The 21,789-nt window shown below is 42.9% G+C and overlaps 4 protein-coding genes across 15 annotated transcripts; 1 reads left to right on the plus strand and 3 right to left on the minus strand.

The window, feature by feature from the left end:
- Positions 1–6: 6 nt before the first annotated feature.
- Positions 7–12,074, minus strand: LOC124204599 (SLIT-ROBO Rho GTPase-activating protein 1-like). Of its 12 annotated transcripts, none has more exons than XM_046601706.1 (16): positions 11,780–12,074; positions 11,268–11,679; positions 7,452–7,635; positions 6,191–6,356; positions 5,477–5,827; positions 5,291–5,377; positions 5,067–5,207; positions 4,604–4,912; positions 4,006–4,525; positions 3,816–3,921; positions 3,495–3,713; positions 3,335–3,405; positions 3,192–3,236; positions 2,680–3,082; positions 2,406–2,619; positions 7–1,872 (listed from the first exon to the last, which is right to left on the minus strand). In XM_046601706.1, exons 2-16 carry the CDS (start codon positions 11,410–11,412, stop codon positions 595–597), a joined length of 4,239 nt encoding a protein of 1,412 aa, XP_046457662.1. In that variant the 5' UTR covers positions 11,413–11,679; positions 11,780–12,074; the 3' UTR covers positions 7–594. The 12 variants fall into 12 exon arrangements, with proteins under 12 accessions (XP_046457662.1, XP_046457644.1, XP_046457654.1 ...); XM_046601688.1 differs by having other exon boundaries at positions 7–1,875; positions 11,780–11,902; XM_046601698.1 differs by having other exon boundaries at positions 11,268–11,828.
- A 31-nt stretch (positions 12,075–12,105) lies between these two features.
- Positions 12,106–12,592, plus strand: LOC124204735 (probable protein BRICK1-B). The gene is made up of 3 exons (XM_046601874.1): positions 12,106–12,242; positions 12,312–12,394; positions 12,464–12,592. The coding sequence occupies exons 1-3, from the start codon at positions 12,128–12,130 to the stop codon at positions 12,488–12,490; spliced, it is 225 nt and encodes a 74-aa protein (XP_046457830.1). The 5' UTR covers positions 12,106–12,127; the 3' UTR covers positions 12,491–12,592.
- Positions 12,593–13,661: 1,069 nt separating this feature from the next.
- LOC124204719 (protein rolling stone-like) lies at positions 13,662–14,821 on the minus strand. The gene is made up of 4 exons (XM_046601860.1): positions 14,670–14,821; positions 14,365–14,593; positions 14,181–14,291; positions 13,662–14,102 (listed from the first exon to the last, which is right to left on the minus strand). The coding sequence occupies exons 1-4, from the start codon at positions 14,748–14,750 to the stop codon at positions 13,705–13,707; spliced, it is 819 nt and encodes a 272-aa protein (XP_046457816.1). The 5' UTR covers positions 14,751–14,821; the 3' UTR covers positions 13,662–13,704.
- A 3,533-nt stretch (positions 14,822–18,354) lies between these two features.
- Positions 18,355–19,988, minus strand: LOC124204712 (protein rolling stone-like). The gene is made up of 4 exons (XM_046601849.1): positions 19,652–19,988; positions 19,362–19,581; positions 19,138–19,254; positions 18,355–19,062 (listed from the first exon to the last, which is right to left on the minus strand). Exons 1-4 carry the CDS (start codon positions 19,736–19,738, stop codon positions 18,626–18,628), a joined length of 861 nt encoding a protein of 286 aa, XP_046457805.1. The 5' UTR covers positions 19,739–19,988; the 3' UTR covers positions 18,355–18,625.
- Positions 19,989–21,789: the final 1,801 nt, after the last annotated feature.

The following is a 21,789-nucleotide window of genomic DNA, read 5'->3' on the forward strand; positions in this document are numbered from 1 at the left end:
CAAATCGAAAGTTCAATATTGTATTTCTGGTCTACAGATGTTTAGAATACGAAAGGGAGAAAAAAAAATACCAAAATGGAGGAAAAGTCAGCAATTCGACAGAATGGAATTTCGAAACAAATTGTGATAATACTTGCACTTTGATGGAAAGAATAGCACACATTTTGGGAAATTGATATTAATCTTGATTCGTAATTAGGACTTTTGTAATGGGGCGAGATTTAAAAAAAAAGAAAGGGGTGGGGGGATTGATAACCAGACAGTGACGGTGAAGGAAATACAACAACATATAAAAAAGTTTTTGACAAGCGCGGGAATCGGGTCAGCTACTGGCCCAGGACATTCGTAGGTACGCGAACAGCATAGGAAAAAGACAATTCATCGGCAAGAATTGCGAGAAGAAGGAAAAAATAAAATCCGATCTCTTTTTAGACTCTCTCTCCCTCCGTTTCCTTTTTCTTGTGTGATGGGAGTTTTGGCAAGGATTCTGGAAGCGATCTGGGGTATCCCGCGTGTGGTCCCGTGTCGATACCTTGTGATGTGTGTATACAGTTAACTACCTAATTTAATTGTTGATTTATTAGGCAGCATCTCTCAGACGTGCGAATCCTGGTCGAAACTGGTTCGGCGTGAGGATTCCGGCGAGCTCAGCGAGACCGGCAACGTGGGTTTCTTGAGAACTTGTGGCTTCATTTTGAGTTGCGGTCGATTGGCATCAACCGAGGAGGGCGATGTGGCGGCAGCGGCCGCTTCGGCAGCAAACGCTACGGGAAGGACGGGCATCGGAGTAGCGTAGAGGTGGTTCATGTGGTGCGGAAAACGATTAGCTATCTTGGGCGTGATGGGACGCATGCTAGACGAAATGGGAGCTGCAGATCCGTAAGCTGTGACGCTGACTTTAACCGAGGGCCGGGGGGAGGCTTCCGTGACCGTGACGGCCATCGCTGGGGTAGCAGTGGTCTCCGTGACTGTTGTCGAAGCGGAAACGGAAGAAGCAGCAGCGTCGGCTTTGTCTTTCTTGATCTGCTTAATGGTACTTTTCTTTAATGTACTCTGATTCTGCATGGCAAAAGTCTCGGCGGCTGTCGTCATATCGGGACTGCCCGGGCTGGAACTGTTGCTACTGCCGCTGCTGCTCTCCGATTCGTGTCGTTGTCTGCTGGCCGGATCGACCAAACTGTCACCTTCTTTTGGGCTGGAACTGAGCGGCAGTGATGGAGGCAAGTCCATCACCAAGTCGGGCGTGTGCTTGGGTCTTTGAGGCTGCGAAGTGGCTGCGGTTGCTGGGACCACAGGTACTGCAGCCGGCGTCGATGTGATGGATGTCCTCTTTTCCCAAAGATCACGTCGGCGAACAAACGAGCCCTTAGCTGGAGCCAATGCAGATCCGTGATCGTTGGCAGCAGCCGCACCTTCCGTCGTTTTGGCTTCACTCCAACCGCCCACTGAAATGTTGAGCTTTTCTGGTCCAGTGGAGCGTTCCAAGTTGATCATACTCCTCGTCTCCCATCTCTGTCGCCGAAATACGGGCGCGTTTTCCACTTCCAGGGTGGCTTCCAAATTCTGCAAACTCCCAGCTTGATTGGCCGGTTCCAGTCGAGCCTTTTCGACAACGGGCACCGGCAGTTCGTGATCCAATTCTTGATCCAGTGTGTCCAGACTAGTGAAACTATCGCAAAGGCTCTTTTCGTCGCTGAGCGTCAAACTCTCAGAGAGGCTGTCCCGGTCGCCGCTGTCGTCCAAATGGGTCACCACCGTGGCCGGAAAATTCGTCAGGGTCTCGTTAATGGCTTGCTCCGTGCAACGCACCGACGATGGCACGACCAATGGGTCTGCTGCCACCGCTTCCTCCACCACCGCTGCCGCAACGCTCTGCTGGGCACAGAAATAACAAAATTATAGATTACACAATCAATTACAGGAGAGATTCAACCGGAACCGAATCCATTAGAAGTGAAGGTGTTTGCTTCCGATCACAGGCAGAGTCCGGGTATCAAATTATTATTTTGTTTTTTGTTTTTTTGCTTTCACATTCGGTTGACCAAGAAGAAGGATAAAAACACTCCCCCAAACACGCAAACAATCCATCAGGCAGAACGAAAATAATAACAGAAGAGTGGTGGTGGTGGTCTTGTTTCGGAAATGTATATACGGCATCACTCCAAAGAGAGAGAGAGAAAAAGAATATTTTTTTTGGAAAATGCTAACCAACATGCAAACGATTAAACATAGCCAAAAGAAGATTGCGGTGGTGTGGTGGTAATCTAAAAAGCGATACGGTCAAGAAAGACAGATGGCATTAAGCAAAACGGACATGAAACTGGAAAAAAACAAAAACCAAAGGCGAAATAATAAAAAAAAAAAAAAAGCGACGACGTACGAGGTCAAACAGAGGTGTGAACTACCTCTTTGGCAACACTCTCCATCACCGAAGATGTCGAAACTATCGGACAAACGACGGTTGAGGATCCGTTGCTATTGCAGACGATTGTGACTGATGATTGAGGCGAAACCGATAGCTTCGGGCTGGGCGGCGGGTGCAAAGCAGGTCCCTGACAAGATAGAGTTGTCGGTCGTACCAAAGCTATTGTCGGTCCAGTTCGCACACGTTTCTCCAAGCTAAAAAATAAAATGACGTATAAATAATCAAATTAATTTAATTTATTCACGTTTAAGTACCTGGGTGATGGTAGAGACGGAACTGGTGATTCGGAATCAATCGACTCTGAACCTGTCAGCGCCCGACTGTCCTGCCTTATCTTGGAAAGTCGTGCTGAAGAAGCCGACGCATCACTGGAACTTGAAGTTCGACGGCGAGCAGCGGCGGCAGACTCTTCTGAGCTGCTGCTTCCACTGGTTGTCGACATTTTCCCGATTTCCAGACGCTCTCGATCTTCGTCCCTGATGCGCAGCATGATATACTTGTCGGGAACGAGTCCATCACGACCGTCTTTGGTTCCCTTCCACCAGTCGCTCGACACTTGAGTGTACAGCGTCAGCAGATCGCCCTTCTTAAAACTGAGTTCGCGCTGCGATCGGGCCGTGAAATCAAACTGAGCAATTGCTTCCAGCGTTTCCGCTTCTACATAGTCGGAAAAAAAATACACGATTAGTCTGTAAAGTCGAAAAACAACCGGAAGGGAATCAAATAATAAAATAATAAATGGGTAAAAAAAAACAAAAAAACTCACTGCCAAACAATTGCAAGCTGATATCTTTTTCCCGAAACACTGAATCTGAAAGGTTAACCGAAGAAAAAATACGGGAAAAATGAAGTCAACCGAGGAATAACTAAAAAAAAGGGTCGTGTGACAATCGATCGATTTTTGTTTACCATCTTCCGAAGGATAGACTTCGGAATCTACTTCTTCCGACATGGTATCAGACGGGGCCTCGCCCACTTCCCTGCAGGACGATAAAAAAAAAAGGCAAAAAGAAAAATTAAATATGGAACTTCTTTGTGTTGTTTGTGAGCGATAAGAAAGGATACGTACCCTTCGTCGGGTTCTCTGGAGATGTATCGTTCGTAGAGGACGCCGCCGTCATTGGGGAAGATGTCTTCGGCATTGATGATGATATTCTTAATCAATTCATTAACCAAATTTTGATACTGCACTTGATCCTTGTCTTCCGGAACCGGGACTAGAGTAGGGCCGAAACAGATGGCCAAATTATAAGGATCCATCATGTTTTCGTCGCTGTATTCGGATAAGCTATCAAAAAAGAGACGGGCAAAATAAACAAACAAACAAACAAATTAGGAAAAAAAGGGTACGAGCACTTTATCAGACACACACACCGTGACCTTGACTTACTGATTCAAAAAGGAAAAGAGATAGCGCATCACGACAAAGACGGGCCGTGGCAAAGTCTGGACCACTTCCCTCATCCGAGTTTTGAAATCCTCCTTGGAAGGGAGCTCTGTCGTTAAAAATAAATCGCATGAGCAATCCGACCGGAACAAAAAAAACCGACCGGTACTTTTTTTTATATTTATAGACTTACGTGCCAATTCCATGAACTGATCGAAAAATAGGATGGGGAACAGGGGCTCCCTCAGCTCGCGCAGGTACAATTTAAAAACGCCGGCCACCGAATTGATATCGGAGGCGTCGGTGACGTCAGCCAGCGGATCTTCGCCACGCTCGAACGACTCGCGGAAGTTGTTGATCTCCACCTGACTGCCGGAGACGCGGTAGATGCCCTGATGGTGCAAGCCGTAAAGATTGATGACGCGAATGCAGCTCTTCATCACCAGCGGAATTTCTTCATTGGTGGCTTCCAGGTACTCCTCCAGGCTGCCTCCAAAGAGTTTAGGCTGGCCAATCAATGGGGTTCGACCTATCCTTCGACGTCGCGGCTTTCCGCCCAGCGGATTGGGAGTCGTGGCGACGGTCGACAGAGAAGCCAATTTCGGCGACGTCGGCAACTGAGATCCGTCCTGGGCCAATGTCTTGTGAATCAATTCGTACTTGGCCTGCAGCCGATGCATCAGGTTGGATTTCAAAATGTACTCGTGAAATTTCTAATGGTGAATATAAAAAAACAGACAAGCAATTAAAATTAAATTGACCGTCAGCGTGTCATTCAAAATAATGAATACATTCAGGTAGAAATCTTCCGTTTCTTGTCGGTCGGCGCGTAATTTGAGCAAGGCGGCTTCTGGCTGTTTGAAAGGGGCCGTCGACGGTGGGAACTTGTCATCATCGATAGTTGCGGCGGCGGCGAAATACGGCGTGACGTCGTAGTCCTTGGCCGAAATCATCTCCATGAGAGAGCTCTCGGCCGTCTCTAGTGTCTTCCAGACCTCCTCCGACTCGGCCCGCAGCGAGGTCAGACGCTTGTGCAGCTGCAAGTAGCGCGACTCGAATTCCTCACGCACCTGGGGGACCATCATCAATTCGAAACTTCCCTGAAACCATAAAAAAACGAGAGAGAAACAAAAATTACAGGCTTTTACCCATTGATAGAGGCCATTTTGACACACCACACGAAGGAAGAAAAACATGTATTAATTATAGCAATAATGCTTCCGTTTACTACAAGGCAATAACCAAGCAACCCACCTCGTCGATCTTGTTCTGATAGGTGGCCGCGTCAAATTTTTTCGGAATCATAAAGGCCGTGTGATTGGCTTCCAGGAAGCGCTGTTTATCCGCTCTAGAGTCCAGGTTGCTCAAGCACTTGTTCATGCCGTCGACGCTTATCTAGAAAACAAAAGTAGACATGAGCATTATCCAATTGGGAAGCCCGTCGAGCGACACACAGTCGCACTGTCAAACAAACGTACTTGGAGCGAGCGACGAATGTTCTCTTCGGCCGAAACGTGAACTTGCAGCGCCCGGCCCACGCAATTGTGGAAGCCAATGTCCATACACTGTCGCCAATCGGAAATCGATAAGTGGACGAGTTGAAGAAAAAATTTTAATTAGTCGTCGAATAAGCGACAGGAAGGAGAGGTGTTTGAGTCTATTACGTCAATGATATCGGAGAGATCGTCGATAAAGTACTTGTGAACGGCCGAGTTGGCAGCGTCCATGCAGAGAACGTACTCGTTGCGCGCCTTGAGGGCCTTGAGATGAGCGTCGTTGTATTTGGCCTGTCGCTTGGCGATCTCCTTTTCAATCAATTTGAATTTCTTCGACTTTTCCAGCTTTTCGCGAGCGATCGACGACTCCAATTTCTGGCGCTGCGCCTCGACGTAGCGCAGCTTCGTATCGGCTTGCCTCTGCTCCAGCTGGTACATCTGCGACGTCTTCATGGCCGCGTGCAATTCGTGCAGCACCTTCAACAGCTCTTCGTGACTCTCGTATCCCACTTCGCGGCACTAAAAAAACACCCAAACAAAACATTTTTACGTGCTATTGATGGCGAGTTAGACTCGAGATGACTCTAACAGCCACTATGTACGTAGTTGTATACTTCATTTCATTTTACATTTGAAAGAAGAGAGAAAAAAATGGTCACTTAAACGAGTCGCGTTTGTTAGGTGGAAGGAGAAAACACAAACAGTCGAAAATAAAAGCTTAACGACCGTAGGCGGGAAGAAGCCGTATACATGCAACAAGAGCCAGATGGGCGATACTACTTGCACGCGGTACCAGGAAAACAAAAAAAAATCGAGCTCCTAATGACTTTATTTAGATAGTCCAATTGAAAACAAAAGGGAGAGAGAGAGAGAGAAACTTACACGTCGGTAGATGCGTTGGACTTCTTCGGTGACCTGGCCGAGGCGCTGGATGACCGTGTTGGCGTAAATGTCGCTCAGCAGGGCGTGATCTCTGGCTTGACGTTTGGTCTGTGCCACCAAGTGCTGCCAAGAGGCGTAGCTGGAAAACAAGTGCCACTGCTCCCGTCTGTTTTGGTTGAATTGTCAAAACAACAAATAATTCGAAACGAAATGAATAACAGTGAAAGATAAATAGTCTATACTGTTTGACAAAACTAAAAAAGGCCATCATCGTTAACTAAAAAAGAAAAAAATACGGGACCGTTTGCTTAAGAAAATTCATTTCATCTGAAGAGGCTGGTGTGACGTTACAACGGATTTTTTCGAGGGGAGAAAATATATCGTCGTGAGCGTGACGGAGAAAAAGTTTTTTTAAATAAACGGGATTCCGTTAATAATATATATCTTGCCGCTTGAAAAACTGAAATGTGTTTGCCGAGAGAGAGAGAGAGAGCTCTAGCCGTTTATCAAGACAAGAAACTGACGTCGACTTTCACCATTCAGCTCTGCAATCAACTTCTTTGATGCTTTTTTTTTCTTCTTCTCCTTCGGTTGGCCCGTCTAAATTTGGAAGAGCGACGCGAGGGAGGAAAGCTACACCCCCCTACTTCTCTGTATTTATAGCTTTCCTCCACTTCAAGTCAACGGAAAAAAATCGACCTCTTTCAACCCACACACACACATGTGTTTGGGGCTCACGAAAAGCAATCAAACCGGTACGACTCTCTATAATCTATTTTGACCGCTGTGAATGTAGTTAACAAATGTCAGCGGACCGGAAACTTTGAATACTGGAATGAAATGGGATATCCTGGCTGTTATCGTTCCTTGGTTGTTGTTTTTTCTCCCCCTTATCCCTGCTTCCAAACTTCCCAGCGTAATCCATTAACAAACAGAAAGAAAAAGAGTGTTTGGTCCATCTTCGTGGTCCAAGTCGTTAGAATCTTTCCGAAAATCGTTGGAAAAACACAAGTTTAAAATTTTTTCCTCAGATAAGAAGAGCGTACAAGATGTACAACAAGGCGTGGACGCATGTTGTTGTAGGGGAGGAGCTTATTCATAACCAGTTCTTGTTTTGGTTTCAAAGGAAAAGGAAAACATTGCCTGCTTATCGGTTCCCCCCCATATCTTGCACACAAGCCGATTTCATGAAATTCAAATCCGAAACAAGTGCGCAGCGGAAGAGAGAGAAAAGGTTGATGACCAATTGGATTGAGCTTACTTTTGCTTTTGCTCCTTGTGGCGGGCCGACAAACTCTTGGAAAGCTTGTCGAGGTTTTTGCTGTAGTCCAGCTCCACTTCAGCCCGACGCCGGAAGAAATCCTGTAATTCGCCGACGACTGAAATTTGCGTCTCCATCCGGTAGTCGAGACATCGCAGTTGCTCATTCAGTTGTGTCCGGATATCTGTTTTGTGAACAAAAGAGTGAAGACAAGACAAAAAAGAAAAGAATTAAGCCATGCGTAGTTGGAGAAATCGGGCCATCTTTCCTCATTAATATCAACAAGGAAGCGGCGTGTTGCCCCGGCGGGTTGGAAGTTGGGTTATTAAAAAAATTTTGTTCTTTTTCTTTTTTTGAGGTCAGGCCCCTTTGGATGGAAGGATGAAATTCCTGTCGGCGCATATAGGGGAAACTTCATCAAGAGAGACCTAGATGTTTTCTGATTTACTTCTTTTTTTGGGTGTGGTATCATCAAACCCAAACAGGTATACCCTAATGGCTAGATTATCGATTCAAATTTCGTGACCATGTTGAGACACATTTGTACAAAGTAAAATTAATGAATCCAGAAATGAAAAAATGCTTCCATCACGGTCAAGCAGGGAAACGGAGCTAACCTGTAGCATCTTGAAGGGCTTCCGTGTACTCGAACCAGGCCGAGTGGTCGTGTCCGTAGCTCATCGGCGGCCCACACCACCACTGATGTTGGTTGTTGAGAAACCAGTTTTGCATTTGAATCACTGGACTCTTGGCCATGTTGTCGATAACAAAATTTTTTCCAAACTCGACAAAACACACACACAAAATAGAGGAACCCAAAAAAAGTTTGTTTCCTCCGGTTGGGCTCTTTTGTCGGAGAGTCGACGAGAAAACAAGGCCCAGGAGAGGCCTAAAATTCAAAGATGGCTGACAGACGTACGTACTGTGGCGCTGGGCCTCATGTCAACGCATTCACTTGTCGTCGCCGATAGTGTTTTCAAACACACACAAGAGGACTCGGCGGAAGTTCTCGTCACACACGGCTGCAATCGTGTTTGTCTTGTTTCGAACCCTCGAAAAAAATCGACTCGACAGCAACAATCGACAGTGGGGGAGAAAAATGTGGAAATAGATCGGCCAGCGCACGGCACGTGTAGCTCGTAGCACGATCGCACACTCTCTACTGCGTTTCGATGGAACCTTTTTGAAAACGCTCAAAAAGCTCTCCTATGGCAATAATATAGTATCCACAACTCACAACACACAGAGCGTTATTTTATCCCGGGAACGCCACAGGGCGTGAATCCGGCTGGTGGTGTCGTGTGCCCTGCGGGCCACGGCAGACAAGAGAGAAACAAACCGAAAAGTCCCGCCTATAATCCCGAACCCCTCAAAAAAATGTGTTTCTACTATACTATGTGTTGGTTTCTGACTGAAAAAGGAGGCGGAGAGAGAGGGTGAAGGCACGTACGGTATGCGTTTCAGATGCACATCGACAGAGTAGAATTTTTAGAATCTTAATCGACTGTCTTATAAATGCTAGAGACAAGTCAGGCCGCGATTGCAGCGCCTCCCGTGGCCTCAATCAAACTTGGCTTTCTTTTTTTCTTTTTCTTTTTCTCTCGGTGATTTTATTTTCCGCTGTATATAGACGATTAGAGGGATGCACAGTTTCGATTAGCTTTTCTCTCGGTGTAATTGTCCGCTTTCACAAGCTACTCAAAGGAATGATGCGGGATTATCCTCGTCCCGAACAGGTCACTTTCTATCATTAAGGGTAGGTCTTGGAATGCACGACACGTACGGAGAGTAAAGTTTGACGATGAGAAAAATAACGAGAAATCGACGTCCCCGGGATAAAAATGAGGAACGTGACTGGTCACGGACGAAGCTGGAAGCCGACTGAAGTTGGCCACAGCCCCAACAGTTGATTTTTTCCCATTGTATGTCGTTTGTTGCCAAACAAAATACAAAAAGAAAAAGATAAGAAGAAGAAAAAAGAAACTCTTCTTCTCCTTTCAGCTCCGAGTGGCGCCGGCAGGAAAAGCGACATTTATACTTTTGGGGCTAACTTATAACGGCCTGAAGTTTCAAAGTCACGGTTCCTGCTTTCAAATCGTATTCATTAACTCTAGGGTTTTTGTTTTCTACTACTACTACAACTTCTCCTTTTTATTTTAAAATAAAAAAATAAAGAAATGGGTGTGTGTGTCTCACGAACACCGGTTTGGAAAAATGCGAAACATGAACCTTCACCTGAACCAGCCAAGCTGAAAAATGTAGCGGGTTCAATGTCAAGACAATAATGAACAAGATAAGTTGAATAATAATGACACGAACAAGAGAGGGAGAGACGGTTCATAAACCTCTCTCTCCTATTGTCAATCATATCTAATGACAAGATAGCAAAAATGTGTATACAAGCGGCAACCCTGTTTTTTTTTATCTTTCGGAGAAATCATCTTGGCGAAAAAAATAAAATCAATAAACAACTCCTGTTTACGGATGTGAAAACCGCCATCATTTGAAATTAATTCCCTGGAGAAATAAATAAAAATAAAAAACACAGGAGGAAACGAGGTCTAACCTGGGAAGACGTCTTTCGTTTCGGTGAAAGCCGGATGAATCCAGCCGTTTCGTGGCTGGATAATGCACTGAAACATGTTGTGTTGTTGTCGGGATCATCGACTAGAGCCAAGAACAAATGGGGCAGGCGAACAATGCAACAAATCCGTGGGTGAAGAACATTCAACTGAGCGACCGATCGCTGCTAACAGACAGACACAACTGTCTGGATGAATGGAGGCAACATATGGAACTAGTTCCCATCCGCCGACATCCGACAGCATTCCGCCAACGACGACGGATAGGGGGAGAAAATCTACACCCACACATCTGGTGAGTAGACAAGGGGAGAGAAATGTTACAACCCCTCGAGCTTACTATATTTTTTCTCCTTCTTCTCAAAAAAAAAATGGCAAAATGTCTGGCCGAGGGAGAATATATTTAACTACGTAAAAGACCCCCCGTGTCCAACACCCAGCATCTTGGACATGAAGATCGTGGCGCAAGACATTAGATAAAGGCATCACTTTAAACTAAGGAAAAAGAGTCGGAGATGCATTCAAAGTTCGTGGAACAAATCTTTCGAGCACTTTTAAAAGTGCAGGGTCTCGTTTATCAACGTCCAGATGACCCCCACCCAGTTTTTAAAGAGGACCAGTCAACAATTTTCATAGAAAAATGGCATCTGGTCTTCTGCGCAGCTGCCATTTAACACCAACGGCAAAACAACAAAAGATTGTCAAAATCCAAGGAGAAACATCAAACAATTTGATCAGAGGCCAAAAAATTTGTCATTTCCTTTTCCGGTTTTGACCAGAGTGCGTAGTCGTGAGGGTATCATCACGAACCAAACATTCGTATTGTTGCCAATGATTCCTAGCTAGTAGTTTATACAAAGTAACGGATAATCTGTTTTTATTTTGCTTTTGACGACGACGAAACGTGTGATAACGAGCATCACCTTGAACACGACTCGTAGACCGTGATAAGGAAAACAGCAACCGAATGCTTCCGGTGGCTTCCGACCGCAGAAAGCCCTTCTACCTTATTGCGTCTAAACTTCTTCCCAACTCAGAGACTCGACTCATTTCCTATATAATATGTACGAGAGCGACTGTTGCTATTCGCCCTTTGCATTTCGGCACTCTAGGGGATTCGCGGTTTGTGATCATAAATGCACGTCAATGAGTGAAAACATATCAATATATACAATCCAAATCAACCACACACGATGTAGAATCTAATAATAATCAGAAAAAAGTGAGATAGTACCTTTCACTTGTGAGTCGAGTTCCCACAGAAACTCTTTGTCTTTGCGTGCCATTTTCTTGGCACTCTCTGGCGGGACGACCGTTTGTTGTTGGACAGCAGATGAGACCGGCGCCGAAATGTTGAGGACGATTTTGTTGGCCGACATTTCACACGTAATGAAGAGACTAGCAGCACACACGGCCAAAGATGGAGAGAGATGGGGAAGTCTCTCTGACGCCAACTTCTTACACGGCACAGCAGCACATACAGACGACACACTGGCAGAAGCTTTTTATTCTTTTCTCCTCTCTGATTTTTGTGTGTGGGGGAGTGAGATCAAACGCCCCACCCTGACATCTTGATAGAGAGTCCAACTTTTCGGTTACTTTTTTCTGTCGTGCCAAGAACGCCTCGTCGCTTTTCGAGTCAAACACTATAACGTCAAACGGAGAGATCGAAAAGAGGCGGCAAGTTGAACGAGACGGTTGAAAATCCAAACTAACGCAAGCAAGGCACATTTCACTTTGACTTACCCCTATCGCGTCGTCCCACCTCCACACACAATGCTCCTCCTTCCTTGCCCAGCTGCAGCCGTTCGGGCTCAATGGAGATTTTCAATAACAGGGCTACGCTCGCGTCACCTAGCGGCTGTACTCAGCAACATGCCTTCTGATTACTTTGTGTTTTAATCGTTTTCATAAAATCTAAAGGTGTTGGCCGGATTTTAATACTTGTTTTGAAAATTTTAAATTATTCTCGATTTATTAATTGTATTTTTCATCTGTTTTAATCGTATTTTCAATTTCCGTACGATTGCGATGGTGAAGCGTAGCTAATGGAGCTGATTTGACAGTTCACAACACAAACAAAGTTGGGAAAACATGTCGACGAAACAAACCCTTCAAAAACAAACCCAGCAAGATTGGGCCAACAGAGAATACATTGAAGTCATCACCAGCAGCATTAAAAAGATTACCGATTTTCTCAATTCTTTTGGTAGGACACTACAAACTGACAAATTTTAGTTTCATCGTAAAACCCGTTTCCTTGCACATGCCCACACAGATATGTCTTGCCGAGGACGACTAGCAGTGCTCAACGAAAAAATCACCAGACTAGAAAGAAAAATTGAATACTTGGAAGCCAGAGTAATATTTTTCAATATAAATGTGATCATGATTATTTAATTTACCATTTTCATCATTCGTCCATTGTAGGTAACGAAAGGCGACACCCTGACATGAAGCTTCCCAAAACACAGTACAAATTTGCCTTCCCTTTTACTCTAAGCCCTTTTTTTTACACATATTTGGTCGCATTAGTTGAATAGACAGTGCATCACTTGATGAATTGATTCATTATTACTGTAATGAAAAGACTCTTTAAAGATTCTTTGTATCACTCCTTCTTTGCACTTATTATAGTGTTAGGTTAACTACTACTGTGGAATGCAAAATACTTCTTGATTCTGGGAATGACAAAAATGTGCTACTATCGTGAAATCAAAACAAGTCCAACTTGTTTAGATTTTTTTTCAAAGTCCAAGAAACTGGTTTAATTTTCCACTCCTCTTATCATTAGGAACTACTCAAAATGCTAGTCATACATGGTCAACAAAGTGTTCCCCTTTCTACAAGATTCAAAGATCCCAGATAATTTTTTCACTCACTTCAATAACGAAAGCGAAATTGATGTTGGCCTTTAAAATGTCTCGCATGAATGACGTCTATACCTCAGAAGTGGTCCCTGTCATTTTCTGCGGTGCCCCACCAACGTACTCATTCAACCACAAATAGTTATTATGGAGCACACGATACTTTGGTCAGGAGAGGGAGACCAAAAAACTGGCGAATATCTAAGGCAGCGGAATACGCCGTGTGGTCAAAAAGTTGGAACGACGAAATATCGCCTGAACATGGATTGAGTTGTACTTTTTAACAGGTATCCTGGGAAGTAAACCCGTCGCGTCATTACGCAAGCTTCCAAACAAAGTATAAATCAGCGAAACAAAAGCGTTGGCCGTCAGCCGACTGACCGTGAATCGGCGTTGAAATGTGATTATGAGCGGAACGAGGGAGAAAGCGGAATTCGACCGATTGGGGACGAAACGCTTGCACACGCCTGGGAAACCCTTCAAAATCTGGCCATCAAATTCTAATTAATTCACACGTGTAGCACACGACGAAGCTTGACAAGTTGCGGTTGGTTAAAATGTGACAAACTAAAGTCTATATCTAAGTCAAAGGACTGAAAGCCCTGGGGTGGCGTTAATCCTTCAACCTAAAGTTCCATGTCGTGTATATATATTGCTTGCTGCGGTTCATTTTTTAAAATGTAAACATCTCCGATAAAAAATAATCTTTACTGGCAACATATTTCTTCCTTATCAGCTATTTAAAAAACAAAGTCATAAAGGCGTGTGTATTTTGGTACCAAAACAAAATTTACTTTTAAAAAGTTATAAATCGAATACTGGGTTGTCTTGGCCGTCAGATACCGATTGACCCATAGTTTTTCTTTTGATCCTGCTGCGTAGCACGTAGTCCCTAAGTTTGTGCAGTGCCCACAGAAGAGTGTGGACGACGGGCAGTGCGATGAATAAACCGATCGTCACGAAGGGAACTGTTAGGCTAAGGTTGTCCCAGTTGAGGACGGGATAGATATAGGAAGAACCATCATAGTTTAACCCGCCAGCAGCCCAGTAAATCGAGCTGAAGGCAATATACGCTAAAATGACGACCAATGGATGATAGAAGTGCATCAAACGGCAGGGTCTGCCGCTCACTAAGATGTCACAAATCGACATGATACTGTTGAATCCGTGAACTAGGAAATTCATCGCTGACAATCCGGAACCTAGAAATGGTGTTCGAGAAATTTAAGCTTATTATAAATTAATAGCAACGATGAGGTAAAAATCTAAGCATTATATACCTGGTGTGAACAAAGCAAACCAGTAGATGACCGAGATGGCGATGGAGAGCAAGTTTGTGACATTGTATAAAAACCAGGAAAAACGAGCCAAAAGAGTCCATTTGAAGCCATCTGTTCAATCAAACCCACCCAAATGGGGATGTGTGAGACGGGTCTATTTATAGTATTTGTTTCGTTTTCTCACCAACAGTTTCGTCATTCGCCTTCTGCAAGAGAAGTTCGATTGGAATGGCCAGGCTTACAACTAAGTGAAGCGTCTGAATGATGAATCCTAGATTGGTTAGATAAATAAAAAAGAATTTGGGTGTGGTACTAATCGATCCGTTTGCGACGAGGACGGAGAGAAAGAAGGCGGCCGCCACGAATCGATAGAAGATGAAATAGCCGTTAATTTTCTGCCGATTCACTTGCCACTTTTTCAAGGAAAAACAGTTGAAGCCTCGTTTTAACTAGCTGTTAGTCATCAGGAGAAGATAGCGCTATACTTACAGACCAAATTGCGAAATCGTGGGGCTTATCGTGTTTAAAATTAAACTGACTCTTCCGGAATTCTTGTCGAATCGTTTTCATCTTGGCACACACCCACCAGAGACCAGAGTAAAAACAGAACTCACGATAAACTCTTTATTGAAAAATATGTCAACATTGAGGATAAATAGTCGAGATAAAACTGACGATAAGAAACGACAAATTTTGTTATCCGAAATGAAATGCTGCGCACTACTTTTCGGACGGAGAAAATGTCTAAAAATGCGTAAAAATGTCTATAACATGAGCAAAACATCATTCAAACTATTTTCCAGACCCTGGGCGATTAGCAATCCATTGGCTAATATGGCTATACCTCAATTGGGTAATTTAGCTTTGCAAAACCTTGCGGTGGAGACCAAGGAAATAAACCTTAACCTTGGCTTATTGCTTTACCGTGCTTTACTTAAGACCTTTTATGGGGTTTTATAGATTGCATCCAGTTAATTATATAGTTATTTGATAGCCAACAAATCAACAATACAGGTTTTGGGGGATGGAAGTGAATTCAGGAATGACGGAGATCCAGACGAAAACTTAATTAAAATAATGCAATTATTCATGACATTAAACAGCGAAGATGTTTTAGAAATTTTATTGATTGAATGCCCAGAGGACACGAATTTATAAGTAGAACATGCACAGAACGGAATTATGCTGCACAATGATGAAAATACAATAATATTGATGAATTAGACTTGTCGAGAACGTTAAGTCATTTTGAGGCTCCGGGTTGGTTGTTATTAGAGGAAGGCCCTTTGGTGAGGTGTTTACGGCCTGAGTTTTTTCGCCCTAGCCATCGACTGTTCATCTTGCCAGTTTCACCTTTGATGAAGATATTTTGCCGGTTGCGCAATATTGGAGGCAGCAAACGCGCGCGTTTAATTTGACGTCTAGCTTCTTTTCTAGCAGCAAGTAAGCTCTCGTAAATGCGACTTATCATTCGTGCTGATCTGGTTGCTCCAATCCCGAGCGAAACGTATATTAAACTCTTGAAATATTTTTCCCAGTCTGGCAAGGTGTTGCGATGTTGCACATGAATGACTGCATGCCTACTATTCATGACAGTTTGAAGGTGGCTCAAGTCAAATACACTTCCGTCTTCCGGCGCTACGAAATTCGCTGGAGAGCATTTCGCAAGCGCGAATTTTAATTGGACGTAACTGTCGACGGTGGAGTTGTAAGGAAGCAGTTTGAGATTGATGGTCATGAACTCGCGCATCGGCATTGCAAAATCTTCTGCGATAGTGTCAAATAAAACATCTTCGATAGCAGTAGCCGCCATTTCTTTAGTCTTTGACCAATTACTTGTCTTGTCTGATTCGAGCGCGCGGAATATACTGACCATCATCGACCTCTGTCGTTTTGCTGGGCTCGGTACTCTTGGGAACTTTCCGGTGTTATTAGACAAGAATTTGCGAGTCCTCTTGAGTTTCAAAACTACGTCTTTAGCACCGATCAAACGAGCAACTTTTATCCATGATGTTATGAACGACTCGGATTTCGCCTTAACTTCGGGTAATACGGAATGACACACCACATTTCGTCCTCTTATGGCATGTCGGATGATCTTATCGACAGCACATATGCTTTTTCCATTCCGTTGGAGACTTCCATTTGAGACGTTTTGAAGGTTGTAATCGACAAGTTTATAAAGAAGATCCTGAGTGTCATCTGATGTGACCATCCTTACGCCTAACTGCTTTGAAAGAAAACGTTTCAATGCCGGACTGAGATATTTAGTCATTGGCCGAAACAAGAGTTTTAGCATGCGGATAGATTTGATTTCGTCCTTCTTTGTCATTTTCACTCGCATTTTCATTTTCTTCAATCTTGCCAATCGTCGTCTTCTTGCTGCTTGCTTGTTTTTATTAGACATATTGGAAGTCTAAATGTTTCCTTGTAGTTACGGTTGTGTTTTATCAAGTTACCAGAAACCAATGAGGTGATATGCGTTGATATGCTCATTATTCAGCTGAGTGAAGGGGCTTATATAAGGGATGCAGTATGCGGAACTCGTCAGCAAGAGTCAATCGTGACGGTTATTGTACATTTTGGGAATTATCTTATTTGAGTGACTAAAAATTATTTTTATCTCTGTGATTATACCACATTTTCAAACATTATTCAAAAAATTCTATGTCAAAAGAGTGTTTCATTCATTAATAAATTTCTCTTTTCATTGACCAAGATGGGAATCTTTCACGGCGCATCGTCCACGATCGTCCACTATAGTAGGCTTAACATGGCTGAGACTGCCGAGTATACAATGCGGCTGTATCGGGAGCTTTTTTTTAAATATTTTATCAACATTCGCAAACGAAAATGAGTTCAATTAAAATTTAATAATTACAGTATCTAATCATTAAAAATTTTAAGTCCTCTTGGTTGCTTGACCATTTTGTGATTGTTTGATTGATTACTCAGTCATACCTAGTGGACGATGCACCATGGAAGATTTTCAAAACATAAATTTATTAATGAAAGACCCTATAAAATTATTTGAATGTTGTTAGAAATTTTACGTTCAGTAATAAAAACCCAAGATATTATCTTAAAAAGCAGTAATGAAAACTTTGATTCTACATTAATTTTTGGTCTATTAATTTTTTGTAAACTTAGGGTTGTTTTCCCGTAATAATTAAACATTGATAGTAAAATAGAAATAAAGTTCAATAAAAAAACAAATTTCGAGCAACAATTTTGTTTACGGTGAAATTTATAATTTAATCGTATCACATTTAAGTGATGGAGCAGGTGGGTGAGTCGAATAAGGCGTCGCATGAGGATCGGGGCATTGTGGTACCCGAGTTCGATTCTCCTGGTGAGCATAGTTGCTCCCACATCTAGTTGCAGCAGACGCCATATTCTGTATAATTACTTCTATGTACCCATTCATATAATTAGCTTTGTTCACCTATATTCATTGTGGAAAAGACGAAAAGCATAAGATTGACTCAGAACCATACATCGTGCTACATCTCGGGTGCCTGCAGTTAATTGTCCGAAAGGACAAGGATACGAATGGGATTGTTACTTGGCTGTTCGGCTAAAGGTTCTCGAACACGCCAATAACTGTTATAATATAATGCGAACCGTGGTATGCGATTATTGTCTCTTATGACTTATTAGTCTTATTACACCGGGTCTAGGGTCGACCCGTGATGACCGTAAAGACGATGTGAACTAAATGAAAATTTTTTTCTAAAAAGTATTACGGCAAGAGCGCCAGGAAAAGGAGATATCTTTTTTTTTCTTTTATTCGCAAATCGATTTTCCGCATACATTTTATAAATATACGTACTACGTAGCCTATATTTTATTTAAATACTAAATCAATTGGGAACTAAACAAAAATTGGAACACCACCTACTGTTAACATTATATTTAACATCCCGTCCATTTCGTCGTTCGTTTTACGTTTGTAAAACAATGGATGATAGCACTAAACATTAGATCATTAGATGGATTACTTGTAAGATGCACTCAGACACTTTGAGTATGCACCTGAATTTAAAAAAAAACAATTGAACAACCATATTGGGAAAAGCTCGGTATTATTTTGTTTAATAGCCTTTTTCCGTTAATGGACGCACGTACGTATGAGAAAATTATTACATTGCGCTAACGGTTATTTCCAAACACATACGATTGACACAAATGTATTTCAACGATTTTCACACAGTTTATAGTACTGAAACGTAAAAGATGTTGTCGATTCGTCAGAATGGCAGCCTATTTTACAATAACAATAGAAATGCAATTTTCTAGTAAGGTGAAAATCAAACAAAGAGCTTGGTTCTTTATCATGGAAACAAAATAGCAGCACATTGAAATAATTGGAACGATACCAAGTTGCACAAAATTTATAATATCGATACTCTTTATAGATTGGCATTTCATGGATATTTTAGGATTTAGGCTTTAATCACTATTGCGCTGTTGTCACCCCCAGTCTCATCCGGGACGAAAGCAGGATTCCAGCGACTTTGGTAATAGTCGTTCTGCTCGTCGAATTTTCTAGCGCATTGAATCACACGATCTCTTAACACATGCAGAGACCAGATGACACCGTGGACAAGTGGCAAACCGATCGTCAGTCCCACCAAGACAAACGGAACGGTCAAACTGAGATTCTCCCAATTGAGGATCGGGTAAATATAAGAGAGTCCGTTTTCTCTCTGACCCCCCGCCGCCCAATAGATGGCACTGAACACGACGTACGGTCCTAAAGCGGCGAACGAGTGATGAAAGTGCAACATTCGGCAAGGTCTCTTGCTGATAAATATGTCGCAAATCGACATGATACTGTTTAGGGCGTGGACTAGGATGTCCTTGTCTTTCAATCCTCGTCCTGCCAAAGAAATTGACAAAATTTTTAGAATAAAAGAAATCAAATCAATTGGCGGACTATATGCGCAAGACTGACCTGGAACAAAGAGGACGGCCCAGAAAACAGCTGAAATAAGCAAACTGAGTAAATTCGTTATGTTGTACAGGAACCAGGAGAACTTCAAGAGCGTCGTGTTGTTGCTATCGACTTGTCCTGAAAAAACAAACAAGAAATCGATTGCCAATGTTGGCGGGGTTGTTGTATGTTTTCTGTATAGGTATAATATTGAACGCGCTATCTATGCAGATATTATACGGTACCTCTATGGGACAACAAAAGAAGTTGTACTGGCACAGCGGCACTTAACGCCAAATGCAAAGTTTGCAGGATGAGACCAATGTGGCTGAGATAGATGAGCCAATATTCCGGATGATGGCTCCTGGCTCCGCAATAAACGACCACCGATAAGAAGAGAGCGGCTGCCAAAAATCGATACACGATGTAAGGTCCCGACACTTGATCCCGCTTCGACTGCTGCCACTATTTATCGAAAAGATAAGCTACGTTTAACTTTATATAAGGCGATATTATAAATTGTCAGCAAACTTACCGAAAATACTGCAAAGTCGTAGGGTTGATCGTAGCTGAAACCGAATTGCTGGCACAAGGGATACTTTTGATTAGCGTTGGGCAACATTTTATTCGGGTATATGTATCGATGTTGCGGCGGGATCCGTCGCTTGCGAAGAACGGCGATCAACTGGCGGGAGCAACCGGAGACGCACGGAGAAGATCGAATTTATTATTTGTTTTTTGTTTTTGCCAGTCGCCTTGACGTTTAACCTTTCACTGACGTCTTGGTATCAATAAAAATACGCCACTCAAATTTTTAAAGGGAAACTGAAACGTCCCTTTTCGTCAGGGGGGACGCCAACTCAAAGTAAACTAACTCGTTTTGGGTTGTTGTTCACAGGTTTATATACCCTTGGTTGATAATACACGTATAAGAAAAAGCTGGGACCATGGGAATTTGTAAGAAAAACGCATGCAAGGTCTCCCTCTCTTCGTGTGCAGGTTCCCCTCCGTGTCCTCATTTTGAAACTCCTCCTCCGTGATACTATAATATAAACGTCCGTGCTCTCTTCACAAAAGAATAGAATTCAGGCCCCCCGCTCTTTTCGAATTGACTGTCGAATAGAATGGCGCACATATACATAAGCATTTGACCGCTGACGGACCTTGCCAAAATATCAATCTATTACAACCTACTGTTGAGAGCGTGTTTCACGCGTGCTGCAGATATAACGGGAATATTTGTAAGAAGAACACTGGAAATTGCGATGCGCAAATTCGCCAGAGAGGCACTCGAACTCAAAGTAGGTTAATTCCGGGGGAATTCAACTCTCTGGCTAATAAGCAAATTGCAGGCCATCTCATCCGTTGCGATTTCGAATTTCAACCTCGGAGCACACGTCAACTCGAATTATTTTTGAAAAGGTATCTAAACCAAATTAAGGACACGGCAATTCATCGGGGAGATTTCTTTGGACATGTGTGGGGTAATAAGTAGGCCTATTATATTCATGCACCAGTGTATCTTATTATATTTAAAAAACGGTTGTTTGACAAGCTCTCCCCTTTCAAGGTAAGTCTGCTTATCCGCCAATGAGAAAGCTCAAGGTCGAGGCCCAGGTATACTACCATATAAAATGCATATTTCAATTCAGCATAGAACTTTCACTCTCTTTTTTTTTCCAGCTAAGAGGGGTGTGATGGATAGAGAGATTATAATAACTCGCTGAAAACTTTCATCCGTTTTCTTTTTTTTTTTTGTATTATTTTTCAATTGTGACAAGTCTGAGGCTTTCCGCAGCAGTCAGTAACTTTCTCGGAGAGAAGCTGAAAAGCTTCCAAACGAACAATGCGCTTTTGTTTCAGCAGTCAAGAATTGAACAACTTAAAAAAGGAAATTATTGATAACACAGCGCAAACGGTTTCTCACGATTTCGTGACTTTTTTTCCCTTTTCTTTGGCCTTTCTCCCGCGTTCGTCACCAAAAGTTATTTTCATAGAAATAATTCAGCGCGCGGCTGCAGCTATTATAGTGGATTGACGGATGAATAAATGCAAATCGGATGTTATCATTTCATTTTCGAGTTTAGCATTTTGAGCGGCGAATGTTTTGGGGAATCGGTCGCCTTGGTTACCAAGTCCCGCAAAGAGATCTTCAGCTAAACAAGTTGCTTATAGTTGATGAAGAATCCATAAGAGGGCACGAAGGAGTAGGAGCCGCAGCTAAATATAGGCTGCTGTATATGTACGACGAACGGTAAATGGGGCGCGCAATGCATTCAGAGAGTCAGAATATTTGATGAATGTGCGCAAGCGACATTGACCGACATGTGTAGCATCGGATATTTATACCGGACGGATGGGACAGACGCATCCGCATCGATCCGAAACTCTTCTTTTATTGCCGACCGGCAACCGCGACAAGATTTCATTTAAAAAAGAAAACATTGAATGTGTTTTATAAACAATCGCCAAATCTTTTTACTTCTTCAGCTGCCGGATGTTTTTTTTTTCTTTTAAAACGGAAATTGCTGCCGTCGTTATACAGCAAATCCGGATGAGAAACGCTAATAAATTTATGGCGATGAAATCTGTCAAAATTCTTGACAGCCCAGAAAACCAATCTGCTCGTGTGCAGCGCATCACGATGACTGTGCAGTTTTATATAAAGAAAAA

The sequence above is a fragment of the Daphnia pulex genome, chromosome 2, assembly GCF_021134715.1.
Source record: "Daphnia pulex isolate KAP4 chromosome 2, ASM2113471v1".
In the NCBI taxonomy this organism is placed as follows: domain Eukaryota; kingdom Metazoa; phylum Arthropoda; class Branchiopoda; order Diplostraca; family Daphniidae; genus Daphnia; species Daphnia pulex.

Bases quoted from the DNA above. Each gene is read 5' to 3' on its own strand.
- LOC124204719 (XM_046601860.1), bottom strand. From the start codon at position 14,750: ATGAAAACGATTCGACAAGAATTCCGGAAGAGTCAGTTTAATTTTAAA. The intron at 14,594-14,669 runs GTAAGTATAGCG...TCCTTGAAAAAG, and splicing joins ACGATTTCGCAATTTGGTCT to TGGCAAGTGAATCGGCAGAA. The intron at 14,292-14,364 runs GTGAGAAAACGA...TTGATTGAACAG, and splicing joins GGCGAATGACGAAACTGTTG to ATGGCTTCAAATGGACTCTT.
- LOC124204735 (XM_046601874.1), top strand. From the start codon at position 12,128: ATGTCGACGAAACAAACCCTTCAAAAACAAACCCAGCAAGATTGGGCC. The intron at 12,243-12,311 runs GTAGGACACTAC...ATGCCCACACAG, and splicing joins CGATTTTCTCAATTCTTTTG to ATATGTCTTGCCGAGGACGA. The intron at 12,395-12,463 runs GTAATATTTTTC...CGTCCATTGTAG, and splicing joins TTGAATACTTGGAAGCCAGA to GTAACGAAAGGCGACACCCT.
- LOC124204599 (XM_046601688.1), bottom strand. From the start codon at position 11,412: ATGTCGGCCAACAAAATCGTCCTCAACATTTCGGCGCCGGTCTCATCT. The intron at 3,922-4,005 runs GTAAGTCTATAA...TTTTAACGACAG, and splicing joins TCAGTTCATGGAATTGGCAC to AGCTCCCTTCCAAGGAGGAT. The intron at 3,406-3,494 runs GTACGTATCCTT...ATCGTCCTGCAG, and splicing joins TCCAGAGAACCCGACGAAGG to GGAAGTGGGCGAGGCCCCGT.
- LOC124204712 (XM_046601849.1), bottom strand. From the start codon at position 19,738: ATGTTGCCCAACGCTAATCAAAAGTATCCCTTGTGCCAGCAATTCGGT. The intron at 19,582-19,651 runs GTAAGTTTGCTG...TTCGATAAATAG, and splicing joins ACGACTTTGCAGTATTTTCG to TGGCAGCAGTCGAAGCGGGA. The intron at 19,255-19,361 runs GTACCGTATAAT...TTGTTTTTTCAG, and splicing joins TCTTTTGTTGTCCCATAGAG to GACAAGTCGATAGCAACAAC.